Source organism: Notechis scutatus, chromosome 1 (genome assembly GCF_049901735.1).
Source record: "Notechis scutatus isolate UNSWTSFEM ecotype Mainland chromosome 1, rNotScu1.2, whole genome shotgun sequence".
Lineage (NCBI taxonomy): Eukaryota > Metazoa > Chordata > Lepidosauria > Squamata > Elapidae > Notechis > Notechis scutatus.
Genome location: NC_142009.1, coordinates 143,111,966 through 143,133,786, shown reverse-complemented (window position 1 = coordinate 143,133,786; position 21,821 = coordinate 143,111,966). Strand labels below are relative to the sequence as shown.

The window sequence follows — 21,821 nt, the reverse complement described above, 5'->3', positions numbered from 1 at the left end:
TTTCGTCAGCCTCTGCTGACATCGTCAGCCATTACAGAGATCTTTGCCTTTATACAGGATCTCTGTGATAGTAGCTTAATACTCTGATGATATCAGCAGAGGCTGACGAAAGCTTAGTAAGTACATTAAATGGAAATTTAATTTCCGGAGATCGCAGGATGTCTGTTTCTTCTTTTACAAGTATACCTGGAACTAGTATTTTTAGAATAGTTTGTTTTATACACAAACACACACACACACGTGTGTGTGTGTGTGTGTGTGTGTGTGTGTGTGTGTGTATGTTTTCTTAAGTTTTCGCGGGTACTTACATGTATGGTATTCAGCTTTGTTCGGGTATTTTCCTAGGTCATTATAGTTATGCTTTTAAAGTTGTAGCAACGTTTCGGCAGAATCTCATCTGCCATCATCAGGCTTCTGTATTGTGCTCGTCAGAAGCCTGATGATGGCAGATGAGATTCTGCCGAAATGTTGCTACAACTTTAAAAGCACAACTATAATGACCTAGGAAAATACCGGAACAAAGCTGAATACCATACATACATACATACATACATACATACATACATACATACATACTTAAGAAAACACACACACACACACACACACGTGTGTGTGTGTGTGTGTGTGTTTGTGTGCACAAACACATATATGTGGTTATTCTGTAGCTTTTAAATATTAGACGATGATAGATAAATAGATATACTGTAGATAGACAGATACATAGATGATAGATGGAAGCAATTTATAGGTTTAAACTGTTTCTATATGGAACCTTAGCATTAGGAAGAAAGCAATAAAATAGATCGGGGGTGTCAAACTCGCGGTGTCACATTGTCATCACATGATGTTTCGTGATTTTTTCCCTTTCAGTCAAATGAGGGTGGGCGTAGCCAACGCATGACGCATCCAGCCTGAGGGCCATGAGTTTGACACCCCTGTAATAGATGAAATAAAACAAACTTTCAGAAGTTATATGATGTTTGGTAAATCAAAATATCCCAAAATAAAATACAAGTATCCATTATAAAGTGACATAAAAGCATTTACATTTGCTCTGAAAAATATATTTCTATTAAAGATTGAAAGAAAATATTATAATATAATTATTAAACATCACAAGACTTCATTTTACTTTGAAGGCAATGGTTTCTCAAAATACTTCAGTGTTTCAAAACACAGACTTAATATGTTGATTAAATTAGGAAACCATGCCATTTATAAAATCTATAAATTAGATCAGCGTGGCACAATAAACTCTAAAGGATAATTTGCTGGATATTTATAAATGGATTTTTCCAAATATATCAAGGCCCAGCTTTGCTATAAATTACTTATAAAGAAAAGGACATTGAGTACTGTAAGAATTGAATTTGTAATGCTTCCAAAGGCTTTTCGCATTCCCTTCTAATTTTCATAAATATAATACATTGCTATTACTCTACTGAATCTTTTGTTAATACAAATTATAGGTATATTTTCAAACTAAAATCACACTAGGTTAAAAATTAATTCTAAATAGATATCAGGACCATGTTATTCAGAGTTTATGAGTACTACTGATAGTTGACCTTAATTTCATGTGTGATTTTGTTAAATTATAGATAGTAAGCTACAGCTATGCCCAGTATCATAGTATATCGGTATTTACTAGCCTTGCTACAGAATGACATTTTAAGTATCGTGGTAAATTTCCATTCAATAAAGAAATGAAATGCCTATTTTAACAAACCTGGTTTTTTGTTAACCCTGCTGGAAATATATATGCTTTTAAAGATATCAACCTGAAAAGGTAGGCACATGTCTGGAAGAAACATTGTAATTCAGTCTCAACAGAAGTCTTGTATCAAGCCATTAAAAATTAAAATTCTGAAAATGATTACAGGAATGGTAAAATCACTGAAGTTTTAAAATAGTGCTTTCAACTGTTCATTGTGAAATACAATGTTTTTTTTTTCCTTACACTTCAATGTCAGTATGCATGTGATTGAATATTTTGTATCTCGGTGGGAACAATTTCCTTCAGTTTGTAAAGTTTAAAAAAAATCCACTTCCTTCCCCGGAAATTAGAAGAGTTATTTCAGCCAAGATATCAAATCAGAAGTTTTACATAGCATTCAGGGAGCTTTCAAGACCCATCCATGTATGGTTAATCTCAAAACTGCCACAAGATCACAAGAAATGGTATTATAAGCGTATCATATAAAGATTAAAATGTATAGATTCTTTACAGCAACATGAGATCCTGGAAGTTGGCAGCCCGGAGATAACTGATCAAAGAAACACATTTGGTTTTAAAAAGCAGATTATTTAAAGAAAGTACTCTTATTTACATATTTTTTCCCAATAAGGACAAGTAGGTCACTGTCCTGTAGTAACTTAAAGACTACGCTTAGAATTAAGCTATGCTTAGTTAGCACCAGAAAAAAAATGTCTTGTGGTGCCACTAAAGCCAATATTTTAAAAGATTTCCTGCATTACTAAACCCCCAATCTCTGTCATTTTTACTATGACGCATAGCTAAACTGACTCTGTTTATGTACTTCTATGCTACGCTAAAAAATCCAAGCTGGCCTTTCTTTTTGTTAACTTTATGGTCAGGAAATATAGTTCAAGCCACACTTTCAGTATTTCAGTATCCACGTTGTGCTCCACAATTGCATTAACTCTGATGTAGTTTCATATTGAATTACACTTCCAAGAGAACTTCAGACTTCTAAATCTACTTTTGTTGACTGATGACAGCTTTGTTCAGACATACAAATACTTAAAAAAAAATCTGGGCTAAGAAGAGAATGTTATAAATGTATGTGTAAAGCTTAGAGTAATAGTTTGTTCATTATATGAACACCAATTCATCTTCTTAACACTCTCATTAAAGAGACCACTGCACTTTAATCCTTCTTTACTAAATTCACCATTAACATCTGCTGCTTCTCTTGAGAAGGAGAGGTAAACCAAACACATATATGTTTTGCACTCAAAGCAGTTTGGAGGCAGGCAAGCAACAATGATATAAAGGCCATAAGCCTTTCAACTAAAGACCGAATGCACCACCTTACAACAAACCAGCTAGGCAGAATGCATCCCTCAATTTCCAAGTGTGAATTCAAATTACCTAATTACAGAGCTATTCAATATGCTTGTTTGAATGCTTACCAAGCAGAAACTTTAAATAAAACTGTACTTTAAGTCGAAACTCCCATGCCTCCCAATCCTTTGGAACACCTACACCTGTTTCATTTGAAGAAAGTTAATCTTTCCACTGAACCAAAATGTAATGTAAGACCCTCCATAAATTTATAACCACAAACTAAATACAACAAATTGTATGACAAACATCTTAAGTAAAACTACCTCTACATAAGAAATTCTTTTGGGCAATTTTAAAAATGAAATGCCCTCTTTTCTCTTTTTCTTTTTTGCACAATAGCCCCAACCCCAAGTAAAGCATACTCCCAAAATAAAATTCATGCCAAGTTAATTATTACAGAGCAGGAGCCATAAGTTTTATCTTTTTATTATTAAAAATGACCAGCAGAAGTAATCATGTATGAATATTTCATCAAGAACATGACATTAAATCACATATGTAAAAAAAAAATTCCCATATTTTGTAAAGTATTTCAAAGTAAGAGATTGCGAGGTAGGTGATTTTGAACTATATTAAAGCAGTGCACTGTCCAAATGTGAACCAAGGAACCATAAGAAATTATATTGTATGTCTGTGATACTATGATCCTCAAGATCAAAATACAATGGAATCCACAAGGATACATGGGAATCTACTAGCTTCCTAGCTACTTCATGAAGATCAATAAGCTAGACCAGGGGTGTCAAACTCTAAAGTGGTTGGATCCAGCCCGCAGGGCTGTCCTGGTCTACCCAGTGCGAAGAGGAAAGATCAGGCCAGCATGGCTTCAGCCAGTTTACCCAATACAAAGAGGAAACATGCCAGGAGTTTGGGGACTGGCATCAATTGGCTACTCCCACCCAGTTGGCCACACTCACTCAGTCAGCCACAGCCTGATGCGGCCCTCAAAGAAATTGAGTTTGACACCCCTGAGCTAGACACTCCAAAACACAGCCACAACTGTGTCCAAATCAGAGTAGTGCTCATAAGTAAGATATATTGTTTTTACATGGACCATTGCAGATACAAACAGAAATCTTAGCTTAATAGGTAATGATCTTTGAATCACTTGGCAGAATTCCCTACTCTTCTAGGGACAACCTAAGATTAACACATTGACAGGAACTTCTTATGAAGATTTAAGAAGCAAATGTACCCTTCACATCTTATAGCACAGACATGGAAAGCAACTGGAATCAAGGAAGGCCTTAAAATTTATCTTAATTATATCAACAGACTGTTTCAAATTATATTTGTATTTATATTTATTCTGTGACATTTGAGATAATCTATAGATCACAGTATGGCCATAATAATAATAATAATAATAATAATAATAATAATAATAATAATAATAATAATAATAATAATAATAATAATAATTCACCATCCGTCATTTGGAAAAGGCAGCTTTCCTATGACAATATTTCTGACATCATCAAACATCAACACTTGCCTATTGCAGGTCCTTGGAAGAACTTGATAAATGGATAAAAATGGCAAATTCAGTCTAAACATCTGGCTGATTATGTGATAACAGTGGTGGCTAACCTTTTTGGGCTCCCGTGCTGAAAACTGTGTGTGCGCATGTGCGCATGCACTCACATGCCAGCACCCAGAAGACAATGCATGGTGGGCCCCATGCACGTCACGCATCTCTGCGCATGCATGCGAAACCCCCATGCGCCGTGCATCTCTGTGCATGCATGCAAGCCCCCCATGTGCTGTGCATCTTTGCGCATGCACGCGAGACACCCCCCATGCCACACATCTCTGCACATGCACTCAAGATCCCCTGTGTGCTGCACATCTCTGCACATGTGCACCTGTCTCCTGCATCCCCCCCACCCCATGCATGTGCGCCAGATACGCGACAATCAGTTGCGGGGTAGGCAATGCACGTGCATGCGCAGTAGACCAGCTCTGGGCGAGGGCTCACGTGCCAGCAGTAATGACTCTGCGTGCCACTTCTGGCACGTGTGCCATAGGTTCACCATCACAGAACTATAATAATACAATTGCATAGACTAATTACGAACAACAGCATGATAAAGTAGCAACAATAGTGCATTGGAAGTTTTGCGAGCTATACCATTTGCCTGCAAGCAAAAACTGATGGGTCAATAAAATAGGGATAACAATCAAAAATGAAGGATCGAAAGTGCTCTGGGATGTTTGAATGCAGACAGGACCTCCCCTATAACACAGTAGTCTTAACAAATGTCAATAAGAAAGACAACCAAGCCTGGATAGTGAATGTGGCAGTGCCTGGAGAAAAGCAGAAGAGAAACAACTGGAGAAGATAATAAAAATGCAAAGACTTGCAAAGAAAAATTGAATGACTATGGCAAAAGAAAGCAAAGGTGCACTTTGAGTAATATAGTAATATAGTAAAATAGTAATAAGCACCTTGGATGCAATCCCAAAACAGGAAAAATGAGGCATTTCAGAAGGAATACAGTGTGGCTAAGGAAAGGTTTATAGGAAAGAAGCACCCCCCCCACCCAAACTTCACTATAGCAGAAGACAGTGAATAGACAATCTGCTAAGTGAAAAATCAATTGTGCAGGTAGTGAGAGACAGTTCCTTTTCAACACTTAGCGGATAACATGTTAGGGAAGTGTCACCATTTATTTAATAGCTGACTTTCTCCTTCATTTCCAGTGCCACAGATTTCATTTCCCGGACAAGAAAAATCTATAATGACCCATGTGCTACTTTAACTCTAAATTGAGAAAGGTGAAGCAAGCTAGAATTGTGCATTTCCATGAAATTTACTGGCCAAATGCCATGGCAGAGGGCTTTTCTCAAGTTAGTTTCTGCAGTATGGCGTATTCTGCAGTATGGCATTTAAGAAGGAAATTATTTCTTGGCTCAATCAACAGTATAAAAACACTGTAAGCAGAGAATTATTTATATCAAGGAATGGAAGAGCTTGTATTTGTAAGATCTGCAGCCCTATCCTTTATTAAATCATGTTGCCAGTGAAAATACAGTAGTCTTGGGCCTGAAGTTCATGAACCATCAGGTGAAGATATGCAAGGACCTTTCAAAATGAAACAACAAAATTAGTCACTAGAGCAATGGGTAATCTCACTAAATGATTATTTGTTCAGTGGCCTTTCAAAATTACAGTGGCATGGAGCAACGACCTGTGCTTGAAATTATTGACACTGCAATGCCCCTGCAGTCACATGATAAAACAAAATTGGACACGTGGCTAACACACCCATCCTTACAACTACAGGGGTGCTGCAAGTCTCCACTGCATCTAGGGCAGGCCTGGGCCTGAAGTAATGGTCTGGGGTCTAGAGCAGTCTCAGTCAGCTGCCATCGGCCCAAACTGCAATGTCAGTCCTAGCCCTGCCACTCAGCAATGCTATTTTGCATTCTTCTCCAAGGTGTGTGAGCCTTGGGGAATGGCATTTCAAGGGGTTGGGGGGAGGATGAAACCTTTTAAACAAATGCTGTTTGCTTTTGCAGGATCCGATCTGGGTTGGTCCCAGCTTTCAGACTCGTGCTGGAGCCCATCCTCAGGGAACGTCTCTCTAGCAGAAGAGAGAATGCTTTTTATGTATGGAAGAAAATAAAGGTTTCCAATTTCTCTGAAATCAGACAAATGCGGGTGACAGCAGTGCCTTTTACATCTAAAGAATTCCTTGTTTCATTTGAATCTACAAATAGGTTCAAGTAAAGTTAAAAGAAAGAAAGAGAAGGTACATGCAGGGAAGAAAATGAACAAGATGGTTAACAAAAGGAAAGAACTCCCAGCAAATACATTGACTAGACTGCGATTACTGGAAAATCTTTCTCCCATTTTTAAAATAATTTTCCAAGTATAAGGACGAGAAACACCACCTTAGAAACATCTTAGAAACATCTTACATGTGGGGCAGATGTAATTTTCTAAGTGCTTTGTGATGTAAATTATAGTTCTTAAACTACAAGCTTTTCATCTTCAAGACACTTAGGACTATAATTTGGCCAGAGCTCTTAGGTTTTTTGATACACGCTAAACACTCAGGAAATCAATAAAACAAGCACTGTAACAACTTATTAAATTGATGGAGATTTTGATTTTTTGAAATAATTATCAGATGTGATGGAAGTTTAATTAAACACAGAGAAACACTTTTGGCTATAGTTAATCTGCTGATAAAAAGAGACTGTGTAAGCTTTCTGTCTACTACGAATTGGAATAGAATAGAATTCTTTATTGGCCAAGTGTGATTGGACACACAAGGAATTTGTCTTGGTGCAAATACTCTCAGTATACATAAAAAAAAAGATACATTCATCAAGAGTCAAGAATCGTAAGGTACAACACTTAATAATAGTCATAGGGTACAATAAACAATCAAATCATACTAGAAAACAGTCAATATAAATTGTAAGGATACAAGGGACAAAGTTACAGTCATACAGTCACAAGTGGGAGGGGATGGGTGATAAGGAGTGATGAGAAGGTTAATAGTAATAGTAGTGCAGACTTTGTAAATAGATGGACAGTGTTGAGGGAATTATTTGTTTAGCAGAGTAATGCCTTTCGGGGGGAAAAAACTGTTCTTGTGTCTAGTTGTTCTGGTGTGCAGTGCTCGATAGCAGGTGTTGCCAACCTTTTGGACCTCAGGGACCACCAAACTCATACTTTTAAATCCTGAGGACCACTAACACATTTTTTTAAAAAAAGATAATATATTTAATATAAATTTTTTATGTTAAATATAAATATAAATTTAAGTAAATAGACAGACAGACAGACATACGCACACACACACACTTACTTATTTAATTATAACAAAAACGTAAATGCTTAATGATAACAAAATAAAATGTTCCGGGCTGGAACATTCCCCCACCTGGCACCTTCCAAAGAGACAGAAGAGCGGCCGGGGTGTGTGTGTGTGTGTATGTCTGAGCTGAGGAGCCTCAGGGCAACTGCCACTGGGAGAAGCAGAGGCAGAATGGGGGCTTTGCTCTCCTTGGGGGGCAGCGCCCCTCAGCTGCCACTCCAGGGGCTCCTCAGCAGGCATCTACCTACAGAAGGCCTGCCGCCCTCAGTGATTAATTGGGGGAAGGGAGGGGAGAAAGTGGGAGCTCCTTTCAGATCCTGAGAGGAGGATTGAGAGGTCAGATCTGCAGCTGAGGAAAAGCTGGGGGGGGGGTGTGTTCTTCCAGCCTCACCTGGCAACAGGCAAGGAAAGGTGTCCCTGGGGGCACTTTGCTCGCTTTAGCACCTTGCTACCAAACCCAGCCACAGCCAGTGATTATTTGGGGGAGGGGGAGGGGGGAAGAGGGAGAGAAAGTATCTCTTGCATTACCAGGGGAGGAAAGGAGGTGAAACAAAGCTCACTCTTTCACCGAGACCTACAAAACGCCAATCTACCACATTCTAGGAGTTCTCCGAAATCACCAAATGCTCCCACTTGCAGTTCTCGCGCCTCCCGGCTCTTCAAGGGACCCCGGAGGCAGGTCCCTGAGATGCACGCGCCAACCAGCTCCCACACACGGCGTCACCAGCAACAACAGTCCCCTCTCCCAACGCCCACTGTTAGCTCTCCCCATTAGTTCTCTAGCTTTGAATTGCTCCCGCCTCTTTCTCTTTCCTTCCCCTCCCCACCTCGTGCCCACATGCAGGCAGACAAGGAAAGGGAGGCGCAGCTGTGCGCAGCTCTTGGCTCTTTCAGCCCTCACTGCCTCTCCCAACATCAAAGCCTCGGAGATGCAGGCAAAGCCACCACAGCGGTAGCGCCCTGAGTTGCTTACTTCTCCACTACTGCCTCCTCTTCCTCCAGCACCTCCTTCTCTGGGTAGGGCGATTCTTAACTAACTGAGCATGCTAAGGCAGCTCAGGACGCTACCGCTGCGGCGGCTTTGCCTGCATCTCCGAGGTTTTGATGTTGGGAGAGGCAGCGAGGGCTGGAGGAGCTGAGAGCTGCGCATGGCTTCATCTCCCTTTCCTTGCCTCTATGCACGTGGGTGCGGGAGGGAGGGGCAAGGAAAGAGAGAGAGGTGGGAGCAATTCAAAACTAGAGAACTAATGGGGAGAGCTAACAGTGGACGTTGGGGAAGGGGACTGTTGTTGCTGCCGCCCACCATGTGTGGGAGCTGGTTGGCGCGTGCATCTCAGGGACCTGACTCTGGGGTCCCTCAAAGATCTAGGAGGCGTGAGAACTGCTGGCCCAGATTAATTGCTTTTGGGGGCCATTTGTTCTGAGGCCCACCAAAAATTTTCCACGGCTCACCGGTTGGCGACTGCTGCTCAATAACGTCATTTTGAGGGAAGGAGTTGAAACAGTTTATGTCTAGGATGTGGGGGTCTGTAAATATTTTCACAGCCCTCTTTTTGACTCATGCAGTATACAGGTCCTTGATTGAAGGCAGGTTGGTAGTAATTGCTTTTCTACAGTCCTAATTATCCTCTGAAGTCTGTGTCTGTCCTGTTGGGTTGCAGAACCAAACCAGACAGTTATAGAGGTGCAGATGATAGACTCAATAATTCCTCTGTAGAACTGTATCAGCAGCTCCTTGGGCAATTTGAGCTTTCTGAGTTGGCGCAGAAAGAACATTATGCAACCAAAATCAAAATGAAGTCCACATGTCCCTAAGGGACATGTAAAGGCCATGAAATTTGCATACCATTCAAGGAAGATAAGTGAATAATAACTGACCTAAGAAAAAAGGGGGTAAAGTGAGGCTTCCCTCCCAAATGTGAAAAACATCACGTCAAGCTCAACTAAAATTGTAAAAGACGATCATAAAGCCTTTTGTGTGTTTGCCTCTTGGAAATAGTTGGTTTCATTTTATAGCAATCCCAAATTGGAGAAGGGAAACGCTCATCTAGAGCAATTACTCATAATTGTGCAATCTTTGCTGTCTTCTTGATGCCAGGCAAAGACATTTTATTCTCTCAAGCCTTTTAATAATGTGTTAATGCTGCCATAATTTTTAGTTTTTTAATCGCTGCTTTTAAATTCTGTTAATTTGAATGTTTATCCTGTTGATGTAATTTTGTATTGTCTTTTATAAAACATCTTAATGCATATTGTTATTAACGTATTGTTTTTAACTGTACATTTTAATATTATAGCCTTTTGAGATTTTCTTCAATAGGAAACATTTAGAAACGTTAAATCTTGATTTGGGAATAATTTTATATGGTTCAGAATGAATAAGCCTGTAAGAAATGACAATGATTGCAGTTGCAGAAATAATAACATCCTACAGCAAAACAAACAAAGAAAATATTTATGATTCATCAATAAATTCTATTTGCATTTATTGTAATTACCCTAAACAATCAGTTTCCAGATGTAGGGTTTCAACCCAGGGAATTTTCAGCAATGGTCATGTTGCCTGGGGAATTCAGAGAGTTGAACCTACATCATAAAATAGTGTTATATCCCTATTTACAAGATCCATTCAATAAAATGGATGGGAAATAAGTAAGTTTTCAGGTTGTATTATTTCTTTAGGGCTGTCGTACCTGGTCAGTAAAAATGTAGAAGACCATTAGATGTCAAGAAAGAGGTATTAGCCTGATATCTCTTCTCTGCCATCTAGCTTTTTTCAGCTTAGGTATGGCAACTCTAACTAATGCATTGTGATTTTATAACACCTATTACTACAATGACTTTGCCGGGTAAGTTTTTATTCTTATGTTTATATCTTTACCTTTCCTCAGGAAGCTCAAGATAGAGTGAACACTGTGGATGAGTGGGGATTGAACCTGAGTCTCCTTAGTCTCAAATCCAGCATTGGAAGGTTAAGAAATCCTTAAGAAAAAGAGAAAACTTATAACCACTTGACAAACATTCCAGAGAAGAAAAATATTTTATTCCATGAAGACAAGCTGGAAGGAGTGACTTAAATTTAATGAGTCAATTGAAATAGGCTAGATTTTCACTGGTTTGATATTTGTAAGTGAAAGAAAGTCTTAATCTTATATAATGCTTAAGTAATTCCTAAAATTTGTAAAATATTATTGAAAATGTATTTGAAAATATCTAAGTTAAGAGAAAGTTAAAGGAAAAGATGTATTAACTTAAAGAAAAATCTAGAGCTTTAAAAAGGATATATACAAGAAGAAATAAATTATTCTATAAAGGTAACTTGAAGGGAGTGATTTAAATTTAGCAACAGCACTTACTTATACAGCCCTTCCTAGTGCTTTACAGCTCTCTCTAAGCAGTTTACGGTGTCAGCATATTGCCCCCAATAATTTGGGTCCTCATTTTATAGACCTCTGAAGGATGGAAGGCTGAGTCAACCTTGAGCCAGTGATTCTCAAACTGCCATACTGCTGGCAGCCAGCAGTCAGCAGAAGTAGCCTACACTACTGCATTCTAACCATTGTGCCACCATGACTGTAAATTTAATGAGTTAATTGGAGTTAGTTGGATTTTTATTGGTCTGAAACTGAACTTTAACATATGTATGCTAAGAGGAAGTTAAAAAGAAGATGTATTAGAATGTTTTAATTTTAGAAATGTTTTTAAAGAAAAACTTAGTATTTTAAAATGGATGAAAAATATTTTTCCCTTTAAGGTTAAAGAATCTGAAAGAATACAGTGAACTTTGTTAACATAAATGGTGATAATTTATAAAGACTATCAAGTGCAAATAGAAATAAATATATTATTTCAATAGCAAGGAAGATAAAGCAGTAATGGTTAAATTGAGTGTTCTATTCAAAGAGGAGAATATGTTTATGTTTTTTATTTCGATATCACTTCTGAATTTTGTGCTAGTGAGGAAAAAATGAAAGCTTGACTTTGGTTTTGCTGTTTAGATAGATTTGTTGTTATAGAAATAGCTAAGTTATATACTAATGTGTAAAAGCAAAAAGTTGAGGTTATAACGTTGCTATCTTGTACTGTGCTAAAAAGAGTCAAAGTCAAACCCTTTTTCTTTCCTACCTTGAATCTCATATTTTCTTTCTCCCTTTCTTTTTTCTTCCCTTAATTCTTTTTTATATTTTATAAAGGATGCATCTCACAGTATATTAATAACGTAAGAACCAAACAGTACCCTAATTTCCCAAAGGTGGAACATATTCTTATTTTGGCCAATTGATGCTGCAGTGTTTGGAAAACACAGTAAATGGTATCACAGATAACAATCTACGACAGCTTTGGACAGTATGATGTAATATTATCATGAAGGAGTCATTTAAACCTCTGCAAGCAAATTAAAATATCCATGACATAAGTTTGTCAAGAAGGAACAACCAAGGTCCAGGTAGATAGCCTCTGATTGGGAACAAGCCTGTTTCATTTTTAACAAACTCCATCCTGTACTTGCATTCTTTGGAACTTTAAACATTTCTCAGTCAATCATTACTGAAGTCCTTTCTTCATACCATGGAGTTTTAAATAATACATTGGCCTACGGAGAAGAAGGACAGGAAATCTTCGGCTAATAACTAACTAGCGAGCTAATTTATTTAATTTATAACCTACCTTTCTTCAGGAACTCCCTCTGCAGACTTTTTATCTTATCTGCTAGAACACAGCTATGTTTTGAAGATCGGAGGGTGAGAACTGTGGGTGAAAGGTGAAGAAGAGAAGAGAAGAAGGAAAGAGAGATAGCCTGGAAATTTTTGCCTCCTCACTTGTCCAGACAAACCAATAGCTTTGGCTGAAAAACAGAGTCCAAATCATCTTGAGGGAGGTATAGGGTGAATTTCCCAAAACAGGCTACCTCACAGAAGGATGGTCAAGTTTTGTAGGATATGAAAAACAGGAACGCTAAATGTAATACACACATATACACTAACACACACATATAGTCACAATGCATTAGTTAGTATATATAATTTTTATTTATATGTAATTTTTAAATAAAAAGCTAAAGGCTAACATAGACTAATATAAAGTAAGGAAGAAAAAAAGAAAAAGCAAAGAAAAAGCAAAAAGTTCAAGAAAAGGAAAAAAAAACGGATGAAAAATAGAAAAGAAAGAAAAACCTGGGGCTTTTAGAAATGCTCTGGTAGAACTCTGTCCTGATTCTGTTCAATATTTAATTCCCCTTTTTCCATTTTGAGCCACAGAAATTTACCCCCCAGCCATGCAGAGAGGCAAGAGTTCCATGACGAGAGATAATTTTATCTGAATTTTATTGCAGTGATATAGTAGCTTTCTTATTCTTGGTCACACGAGTGAGAGAAATAACATACACAAAAAACCACTGCATTCCTTTGAAAAGAGAACTAGGCAGGCCAAAGGTGGATATTTCCTCTCAAAATACTTGTTTTGTGCTTGGTGGTATTAAAGTAGCAGCCCTTGCCTTTATGTGGGGAGAAGGCCAATCACTTTTTGTGACATCAGACAACTCAACTCTGCTGGGATCCTGCTGGCCAATTTAATCTCCATTGACATGGAGAACATGGATATCCCAGAGGAGCAACAAAAGGAAAATCCTTACAACAACTGATTCAAGTGACTTCTATCAGTTGCTTTCCTTTCCCCCATCTTTTCTTGGTGCTACGTGAAAACCTTGACTCAAAGGAAGGAATATGTTACTTTTGTCAACTAAAGAAGCCTTGGTTTTAAAACTTAGTTACATAAAATTATATCACTAAATCCCTTTGTTAAAGTAATGCCAAGGAAAAAACCCATCTGCTCTCAAACTCGAGGTTTGAATAACTTTAATTAAATATTATTAGAAATATAAAATATAAATATTATTAGAAATTTAATTAAATATTATTAGAAATTTAAAAATATATCCTGCATTTTAAATGTCCCAGATAAAGGATTTTTCCAATGATGTGTGAAACCAAAGAAAGATTGTATAGATCCTTATATCAGAGAAAAACAGCATATCAAGAAGACTCCCAAGATCAGTAAAATTAAAATTTGCTTGTCATAATATTGTGCACACAAAAATTACCCTGAGCTCTTTGTCTTTTCATGCAAGCAATGTAATAATGAGGTTTCATCAACATATCTAGGATTGATCAGTGTAACTATTGGGCTGAAATACATGATCAGCTATGCCTTTTAAAATATTTTCATTTCATTTTTTATATTAACATTTAATCACAATATAGTGATGACTTAATCTTCTGTGGAAAGCTGTCTTAAAAATTAGTTACAGTAAAACCTCAACTTAACAGACCCTCAGGATGAAAGGGTTTTCATTAAAGCCACAAATCTGCTAAATCAGAATCATATAACTCATATAATTTATATCATCTGCACAACTGACATTTGCATGTCATCTGCACTAATTTGCATCATTTACATAATTATCTAAATGACACAAATATCAATTGATGAAATGATGTAAAAATATAAAATAAAAATAAATAAAAATTGTATTGTCTGGGTAGATTCAGAAATAGCTTTGTTTCTGCTGCTTGGATATTAAGCCCAAAGAAAAATGTCCTGAAGAATCAAGGTTTCTCCACAGAATATTACCAGGAGTGGGATTCTACCAGTTCGCACCTGTTCGCTAGAACCGGTTGTTAACATTCTAAGCAGTTCGGAGAACTGGTTGTTAGAAGAAATTACTGGCCTAATCCTGTAAGGAAGGCAGGAAGGAAACATTCTGGGGTTGCTTACAGAAACTGCCTCTCTGTTAACCCTTATTACATTCTTGGCAGGACTAGACTTCCTGTCTCAGGAATGTCTCTGGAGTTGTTTTCCTCTCCTTTGCTGGTACTTTGCTTGTATGGAGTGACCATTCAAAGTTACAATGGCACTGAAAAAAGTGACTTATGACAATTTTTCACATTTACGACTGTTTCAGCATCCCCACAGTCATGAGAGGTCAGGTGAGGAGATGCGTGCCTCGATGTGAGTGATATTGAGTTGGCCACACCCAGCCAATAACATGACCGCCAAGCCACGCCCATCACCTAAGCCATACCCACAGAACCGGTTGTTAAAAATTTGAATCCCACCCCTGAATATTACCCACAGAAATATTGTTTTCAGTATAATTATTTGATCAATATGTTCCTTTTGAAAACAAAGGCTGCTCAGTAGTCTCAAACATCTGGAGCAATGGTAGATTAACAGCAGCCAACAAATGGGCTCCATAATACCCAGGAGTTAAGACAAATGAATTCATTGTGCTGGCTTCGGAAGCTTGCCTTCTACCCTTCTCCAATCAAAACACAGTTAAACAATAATTTCAAAAAAAATTGCAGCTTCGTGAAATATTATTCCAGTTTCTCTGTTAGCAAATGAAAATTGTTGCAATATACTGAAGCATTTTTTTAAAGGACACCACTCTTATAAATCATTGTTGAAGTGTTTTCTTCTCTTTTGCATCAATTAATTTCCTTAATATGTAGAAACAATGTAGTATGGAAACATAGTTAAAAGAATCAAACTTGGCTTCCTTTAAATAAATGTATTGTCACTCCCCACTACACATCTGTTTTATTTGGCACTTACAATCATTAAAAGGCTCTAGGAAAGCTTTTTGTCTATTATAAAGTAAAAACCAGAAGTGCATGTATTCCCATTCAACTATCACAAATGTTTTCACAAAATCTGCTGGTCTGCCTTTTACTCTCAAAATATATTTTTAAACATCTTGGTTATTCTGTAAACTTGAGATGAAGAAAAAAAAGAACCTTAAATGTATTTATTTGTTTGTCCTGCACATCCTGTCAGTGTTGGAGCTTAGTATTTTCTGCAAAAGGGGATTGAATTGCACAGCTGACCCCAAGTAGGAAAGAATTTCAGAACATGCAAAATGTTACAGTCATGAGGGCTTTGGTGAGAAAACTGGAATCTTTATCCTAGAGGAATTAATGTGGGAGACCTCTTTTGACATTAACATAAAAAATATCTGTTGAGAGGGTCTTTGCTGAAATGTGAGTATGATTGTCCACTAGCGAGAAGAATAATTTCTTCAAGGTTATAGCCAACTTCCATAACCTTCTATCAGTCAGGGGAAGTCTGACATCAACTGAATGAATTTCAAAAAATACTTTTCATATGTTAATAGACTAAATAACACATTATTTAGCCATTATTTAAAGGAGCAGTCCTCCCTTTATTCTGCTCCCTTTATTACCTAAAATTATTTTAAACCCCTTAGGAATGCTGGAACTAAGAAAGTGCATAACTGTGGAATATCAATATCATAGGATATTGTAAGTTTTGGTACTTGTTAAAAGCTGTGGGTTTTTTTTAAAAAATAATCTAGTTAAAATACAGTTTTATGGAGTGATTGATTTAATGGATTGCACTTTACTTTCCATAACAAAAAAAACATTATACTGTTCCAGTTTAATAGGTCTCTGTCAGCTATTCCTTCCTGTGATATTAACTTATTTTGTATTCTAATTGATATATTGCCTTGGTATTTTGTGATGAAATATAGAATGATAAAGACTGGGATAGTCATGCACACATGAACAAACAACAACTCTACAGTGTCTTCTGAAAGACTGAATTATGTAAGTAGAAACAGGAGGAGTTTTGAATCTCAAATGGGAAAATTGTGGGAAATATTATCCTAAAAAGACTACTGAAAAAAAAGGCAATCTCCAACTGCCAAATAACCTGAAAAACAGATATCTCATAAGAAATAGTTTTTGGGTCAAATATATCATAGACAAAATTATTTTGACAGTTTACGAACATTTGTTTATCGACTATACAAAGTTAATACAGCACTGAAAAAATGGAATTTACAACTGGTCCTTGGAGTTCCAGATATCAGAGTGTCCCCAAGGTCACATGATCATGATCTGGGTGTTGAGCGCCCAACTAACAATTACATCCCAGCAAACCATAATCACATGATCAGGATTTCTACAGTCGAAGGATAAACCAGTAGGAAATCAGAATTTATGATCACACCGAGTCCCCATTTGGCAACTCGTACAATCTTAAGGTTACTGGGAAAAACCAAGACTGCTAGAATTGCTAAAAGATGTAGTCACATGTTGTCATGCTTCATTAACACATTGCTTAGAGATGGAAATTCAGGTTCCAATTGCTGCTGTAACCAGAGGACTACCTTAATCAATAGGGAGGGGTCATTATAATTAGTTTCATACAATTAAAATTAATATGCCTAGACCATATGTAGACCATAAAGGGCTGGAAGAACTCAATAGAAAATAATTTCAATACTGTTGTTTAATAAACAACATGAACTTGTCTCCATAGTCATTACAAGCCAAGATCATCTTTTATGCCTTCATTTTTTTATTGCTCACCAGACAAAGCACTTTTATTATTATACAGTAGAGACCTCTGTAAGAAGCTAAAATGACATTAAATTATGTGTACTGTATATAAAACCGTTATGCCACTAATGATGAAATAATGTACTTGAGTCATGATGCCTGACCTAAACAAGTTACAAAGGTATCTGAGAGAAGCTCTTATTTACAAGCAGTGGTGATTCGAACTGAATGAAGATACGCAGTACATTGTTCAAGTAAAAAGAGAAGTCAAGAAGGGAACGTTTGGAATAGATGACAGTCTTACTATAATGAGAAAAAAGTGGGGCAGGGTAAACTGCTGGGTAAATAAAGGTGTTGAAAAGGATTTTACAGTTGAATTTTTTTAAAGCCTGAGAGATAACAGCATCTCTGGCAGCAACTGAATGCTAAAAATGTTCTGGATATTAATTTCCAAGAGAAGCTGTGTTGGTTCTGGAAAAGAAGTCAGTAACTTGTATTTATGAGAAATAAACTGGGCTTCTGTAAGAATATTTAGTAAGTCTAAATTATAAACTGCTAAAATAGATAATTGTCTGACTTGTGAATCAGGTTACTTCATAGTTTATTCAATAATGAACTGAGTGGGTCATATAAAACAGCAGGCCCAAAACTATGATTCACAAAACACAAAGGTTAAGCCAAACAACTGCGTAATTATTTAGTGTTATGAGAGACCCCAGCTAATAATTACAATGTGTTACACATATAACAGGACCAGGAAGATCACCATTACCAGTACTTTAAATAATTCTGTAATAAAATAGTGTACATACAGTAAACAGCTAAAAAAAGGTCATACAGATACCAAGAGGCAATGGTAAGCATTTTCTAGTGCGGTTCCAGACAACTGCAATGAAAAATTACCAGCATTGTGGTAATAAATTCAGAATTCAATAGTAGCGTTAATTTCTGATTTTGAGTATCTTCACAATACCACACCATCATAATGTAAGAGTTGTCTATGGACATTTAGGCAATTGAACATTATAAACTAATATGACAGCAGAATCCTGGTGCAGACTACCATCAACAGGCAAGTTGATGGCAAGCAAAAATTCATACCCTCTAAGAAGTTTAACTCATTATCAATTAAAAGAAAGAAAGCTCCTTACTTTGGTTGTTGAGGCTGCAGAATTGCTGGCTGCAAGGGTGGTTATCGCATCGCTGTTCACAGTAGTGCAAGCCACTGTGGCCGGCCCATGCAATCTGGATGGGACAATTGGTACAGGCAGAAGACCTGGCCTATTGTTGCTATTGCTGTTCACTGTGCTGTTACAGTTACTGTTGCTGTTCACATGATTCCCATTGGCATTCCACTCCCGGCGATCCCATCCTGTGCGATAATCTCTTTCAAACCGGCTGTGATGCCGTGACATCTCGGCAAAACCAGCAATTGCCGTTTCTCACCAGGATTTTATCAGATTGCCTATCGAGAACCAAAGCAAAAAACAAAGAGAAGTTAATCATTTAAACCTCAGGAGAAAACACACATGAACACACACACAAACATGCCGCTAAAACTGATTTCCTTGTTTTAATTCTTTGACTTGGCAAAGGCAACCTATCATTCCACTGTGAACAGTTTTAAATTGAACTTCTGAAAGCCTTTAGGCAAAGGCAGGATAGAAACATCAGAATTGATCTCTGGGGGAGAATGGCCTCTAACACATAGAGGAGGTACCACAATGGTCCAGGGGAGACACACTAGAGACAGGCTACAATGAAACACCAGACTACATAAATTGCCATTTCAAGTCATAATAATAGATTAGTTTCTGAAAGCATGATTACGTTTCACTTTCTCTCCCCAAAAACCCTTTTTGGGTCCTGTATAACAAAAAAACTTGTTATATGGTTCTTTGAAAATACTGCATAGGGAAGATGAGTAGAAAGTGGATTTCCTACGGAAAATTATTTGGTTTTAACATATATAAGAAGTAAGGTGCACAATGAACAGTGCCATACAGTTTTAGAGTATGACTGGATTTCTAAAGACTTTGGATTCAATTTCTATTTTCTATATAAATTGCTTCCAATGTAAAATATTTTTTTTTTTTTGGATTTAGGTATTATCTTAAATGTCAGTGTCCTTGAGAAAAGCATCTAAGTTTGTTTTTTTTAAAAAAAGAACTTCCCAGAATCTCCAACAAACATAATTTGATACAGAATCCCAAGCTGGAAATACCTCCAGTATAATGGTTTTCCCTTCAAAATTCCTAAAGGTCAACTTCTTTTCTGGAGAATCAATTTCTGCCAAACTCCTAAACTCTCCCTATTAATTTCTCTGTTCGGTTTTGTAAAGTAATAATATTTTTTATAGTCTGCTAATTCAAATCTGTAGGAATATTTTTTTTTAATGTAGTTTACACCTACAGATTAAACAGAACACTCAAAGTCAACAACAACAAAAATCTTATTTTTAATGAATTTTTTTTAGAAACAAAAAGTACTGCAATAATTCCCTCCTCTTTAATACAAAGAATGTCAGTCAGAAAATGGGGACATTTATTTATAAACATGTAAGCCATCTGATTCCATTGTGAATCTGAATAGCATATAAAATAGATCGATCGATCGATAGATAGATAGATAGATAGATAGATAGATAGATAGATAGATAGACAGACAGACAGACAGACAGACAGACAGACAGGCAGACAGACAGACAGACAGACAGACAGAATTCTTTATTGGCCAAAGTATGATTGGACACACAAGGAATTTGTCTTGGTGCAGTATACATAAAAGAAAAGATACATTCGTCAAGAGTTAAGAATCATAAGGTACAACACTTAATAATAGTCATAGGGTACAATAAGCAATCAATCATACTAGGAAACAGTCAATATAAATCGTAAGGATACAAGGGACAAAGTTACAGTCATACAGTCCTAAGTGGGAGGGGAAGGGTGTTAAAGAGTGATGGGAAGATTAACAGTAATAGTAGTGCAGACTTTGTAAATAGTTGATCAATATAAAACAATGGAATACAGAACAATATAAAAATATAAATATAAACAATATAAAAAAACAAACTTGAGACACAAATGTCGTAACCTCTAAACATCACACATTGCATTCTAGCCAAAGGCCTGGAGAAAGAGTCAAGTTTTAAGGGTTTATTTCAATAAAGCCAGGATGAAGGCAGAATAAATCTATGGGGAAAGCTGTTCCAGAAGGGAGATGCTACAATATACAAGGCCCAATCACTGGGTCCTATCAAGTGATACTGCTTAATCAACAGAACTTGGGTGTCATGTGCCATACAGTACAGGTAGATACAGAGAGTTCCTTAAGACAGAAAGTCCCTCACATAACCAGGCCCTATGCCATGAAGGGCTTTATAGGGGGAGACAATAACTTGATTGCAACCACCTTGATTGTGAACCAGAGCAACTCATGAAGCAGTGTTGCTACATAGTGTTGTCACTGTCTTCAAAATCAAATGAGAACTCTTTAATTTGAAAATGTCTACAACACATTTAGACCATGGTTTCTACATATAGATAAAAGATTATACCAAAACATACACTCACAGTTCTTATAAAAATAGCTACCATATCTTGTTATTAGAGGGGAAAAGAAAAAGAAAAACTGGAGAGATCTGTACATTTACAGATAAGCATCTACACTGCACTAAAAGTTGCCCAAATAGATATTCCGACAGGTCCTACTTTGTTTCACATTCCCTGTGCAATGGCTGCAGAAAGATTGAGAGCTTTTCTGTAATCAGATCTGATGACAAAGACTGCATCTGCTAAGTGTGAAATACTTTATATCTTCATAGCAAAGCCAGAACCGTTTTGGAGAGACATTCAAAAGCGGAAGCATTTTATCTGAGAACATAAAATAAATCACACAGAAGACCATGATACTAAATTCAAACAAAATGTGCTAATGTTAACAGATTTATGGGAATACTTTCATTCTTGGACCACAACAGCATATTAAAAACAAAGTACTGTGTTTTTCTCTTGTCAAAAACATGAAAAGGATGCACTACCTGCCAAATGCTTCTCTGCGTGCTAAATTATTGATTTTATCTAGATTAACAGAATATCACTTTTAACAAGAGTCCTTTTAAGCTACATACTGCCAAATGCAGAACTAAAGGAAATATTGTAAAGGTGTTATAGGGTTCCCCCCATCTTTCTTTCAAGGCCTGGGTAGTTGCTTTTTCCTCTTTGTTCCTGCTCTTAGTCCAGAATTGTACCACTGAGGCCATTCAGGAGCTTCTACACTATTTCAATGTTTCATACATTGCTGGGTTATTCATTGATTTCCTCTTCAAACCAGAGCCAGTTCAAAGCTTGGCTTCTGAGCCCACTGATCTCCTCCCCTCCTCCAAAAACATATTGATTTGCCCTTATTTCATCATGTGCTCTTTTAGTTTTTTTATGCTCCTCTAAGGTTTCTTTCTGCTTCCAATTACAAGATCCTAGGATTCTGTCTCCATAAATCTAAAATCAGTTCCCACCTACCCTTCCTCTGTGA

The 21,821-nt window shown here is 37.0% G+C and overlaps 1 protein-coding gene across 6 annotated transcripts in view; it reads right to left on the bottom strand.

The window, feature by feature from the left end:
* The window catches only part of KLHL29 (kelch like family member 29), a 445,820-nt gene that overhangs the window by 264,336 nt on the left and 159,663 nt on the right, over positions 1-21,821 (bottom strand). For all 6 annotated transcript variants that reach the window (XM_087947359.1, XM_026675543.2, XM_026675541.2 and 3 more), the window contains one exon: positions 18,440-18,753. In XM_087947359.1, the coding sequence (XP_087803485.1) occupies positions 18,440-18,703 (264 nt within the window). In that variant the 5' untranslated portion in view covers positions 18,704-18,753. The remainder of the gene's footprint in view (positions 1-18,439; positions 18,754-21,821) is intronic.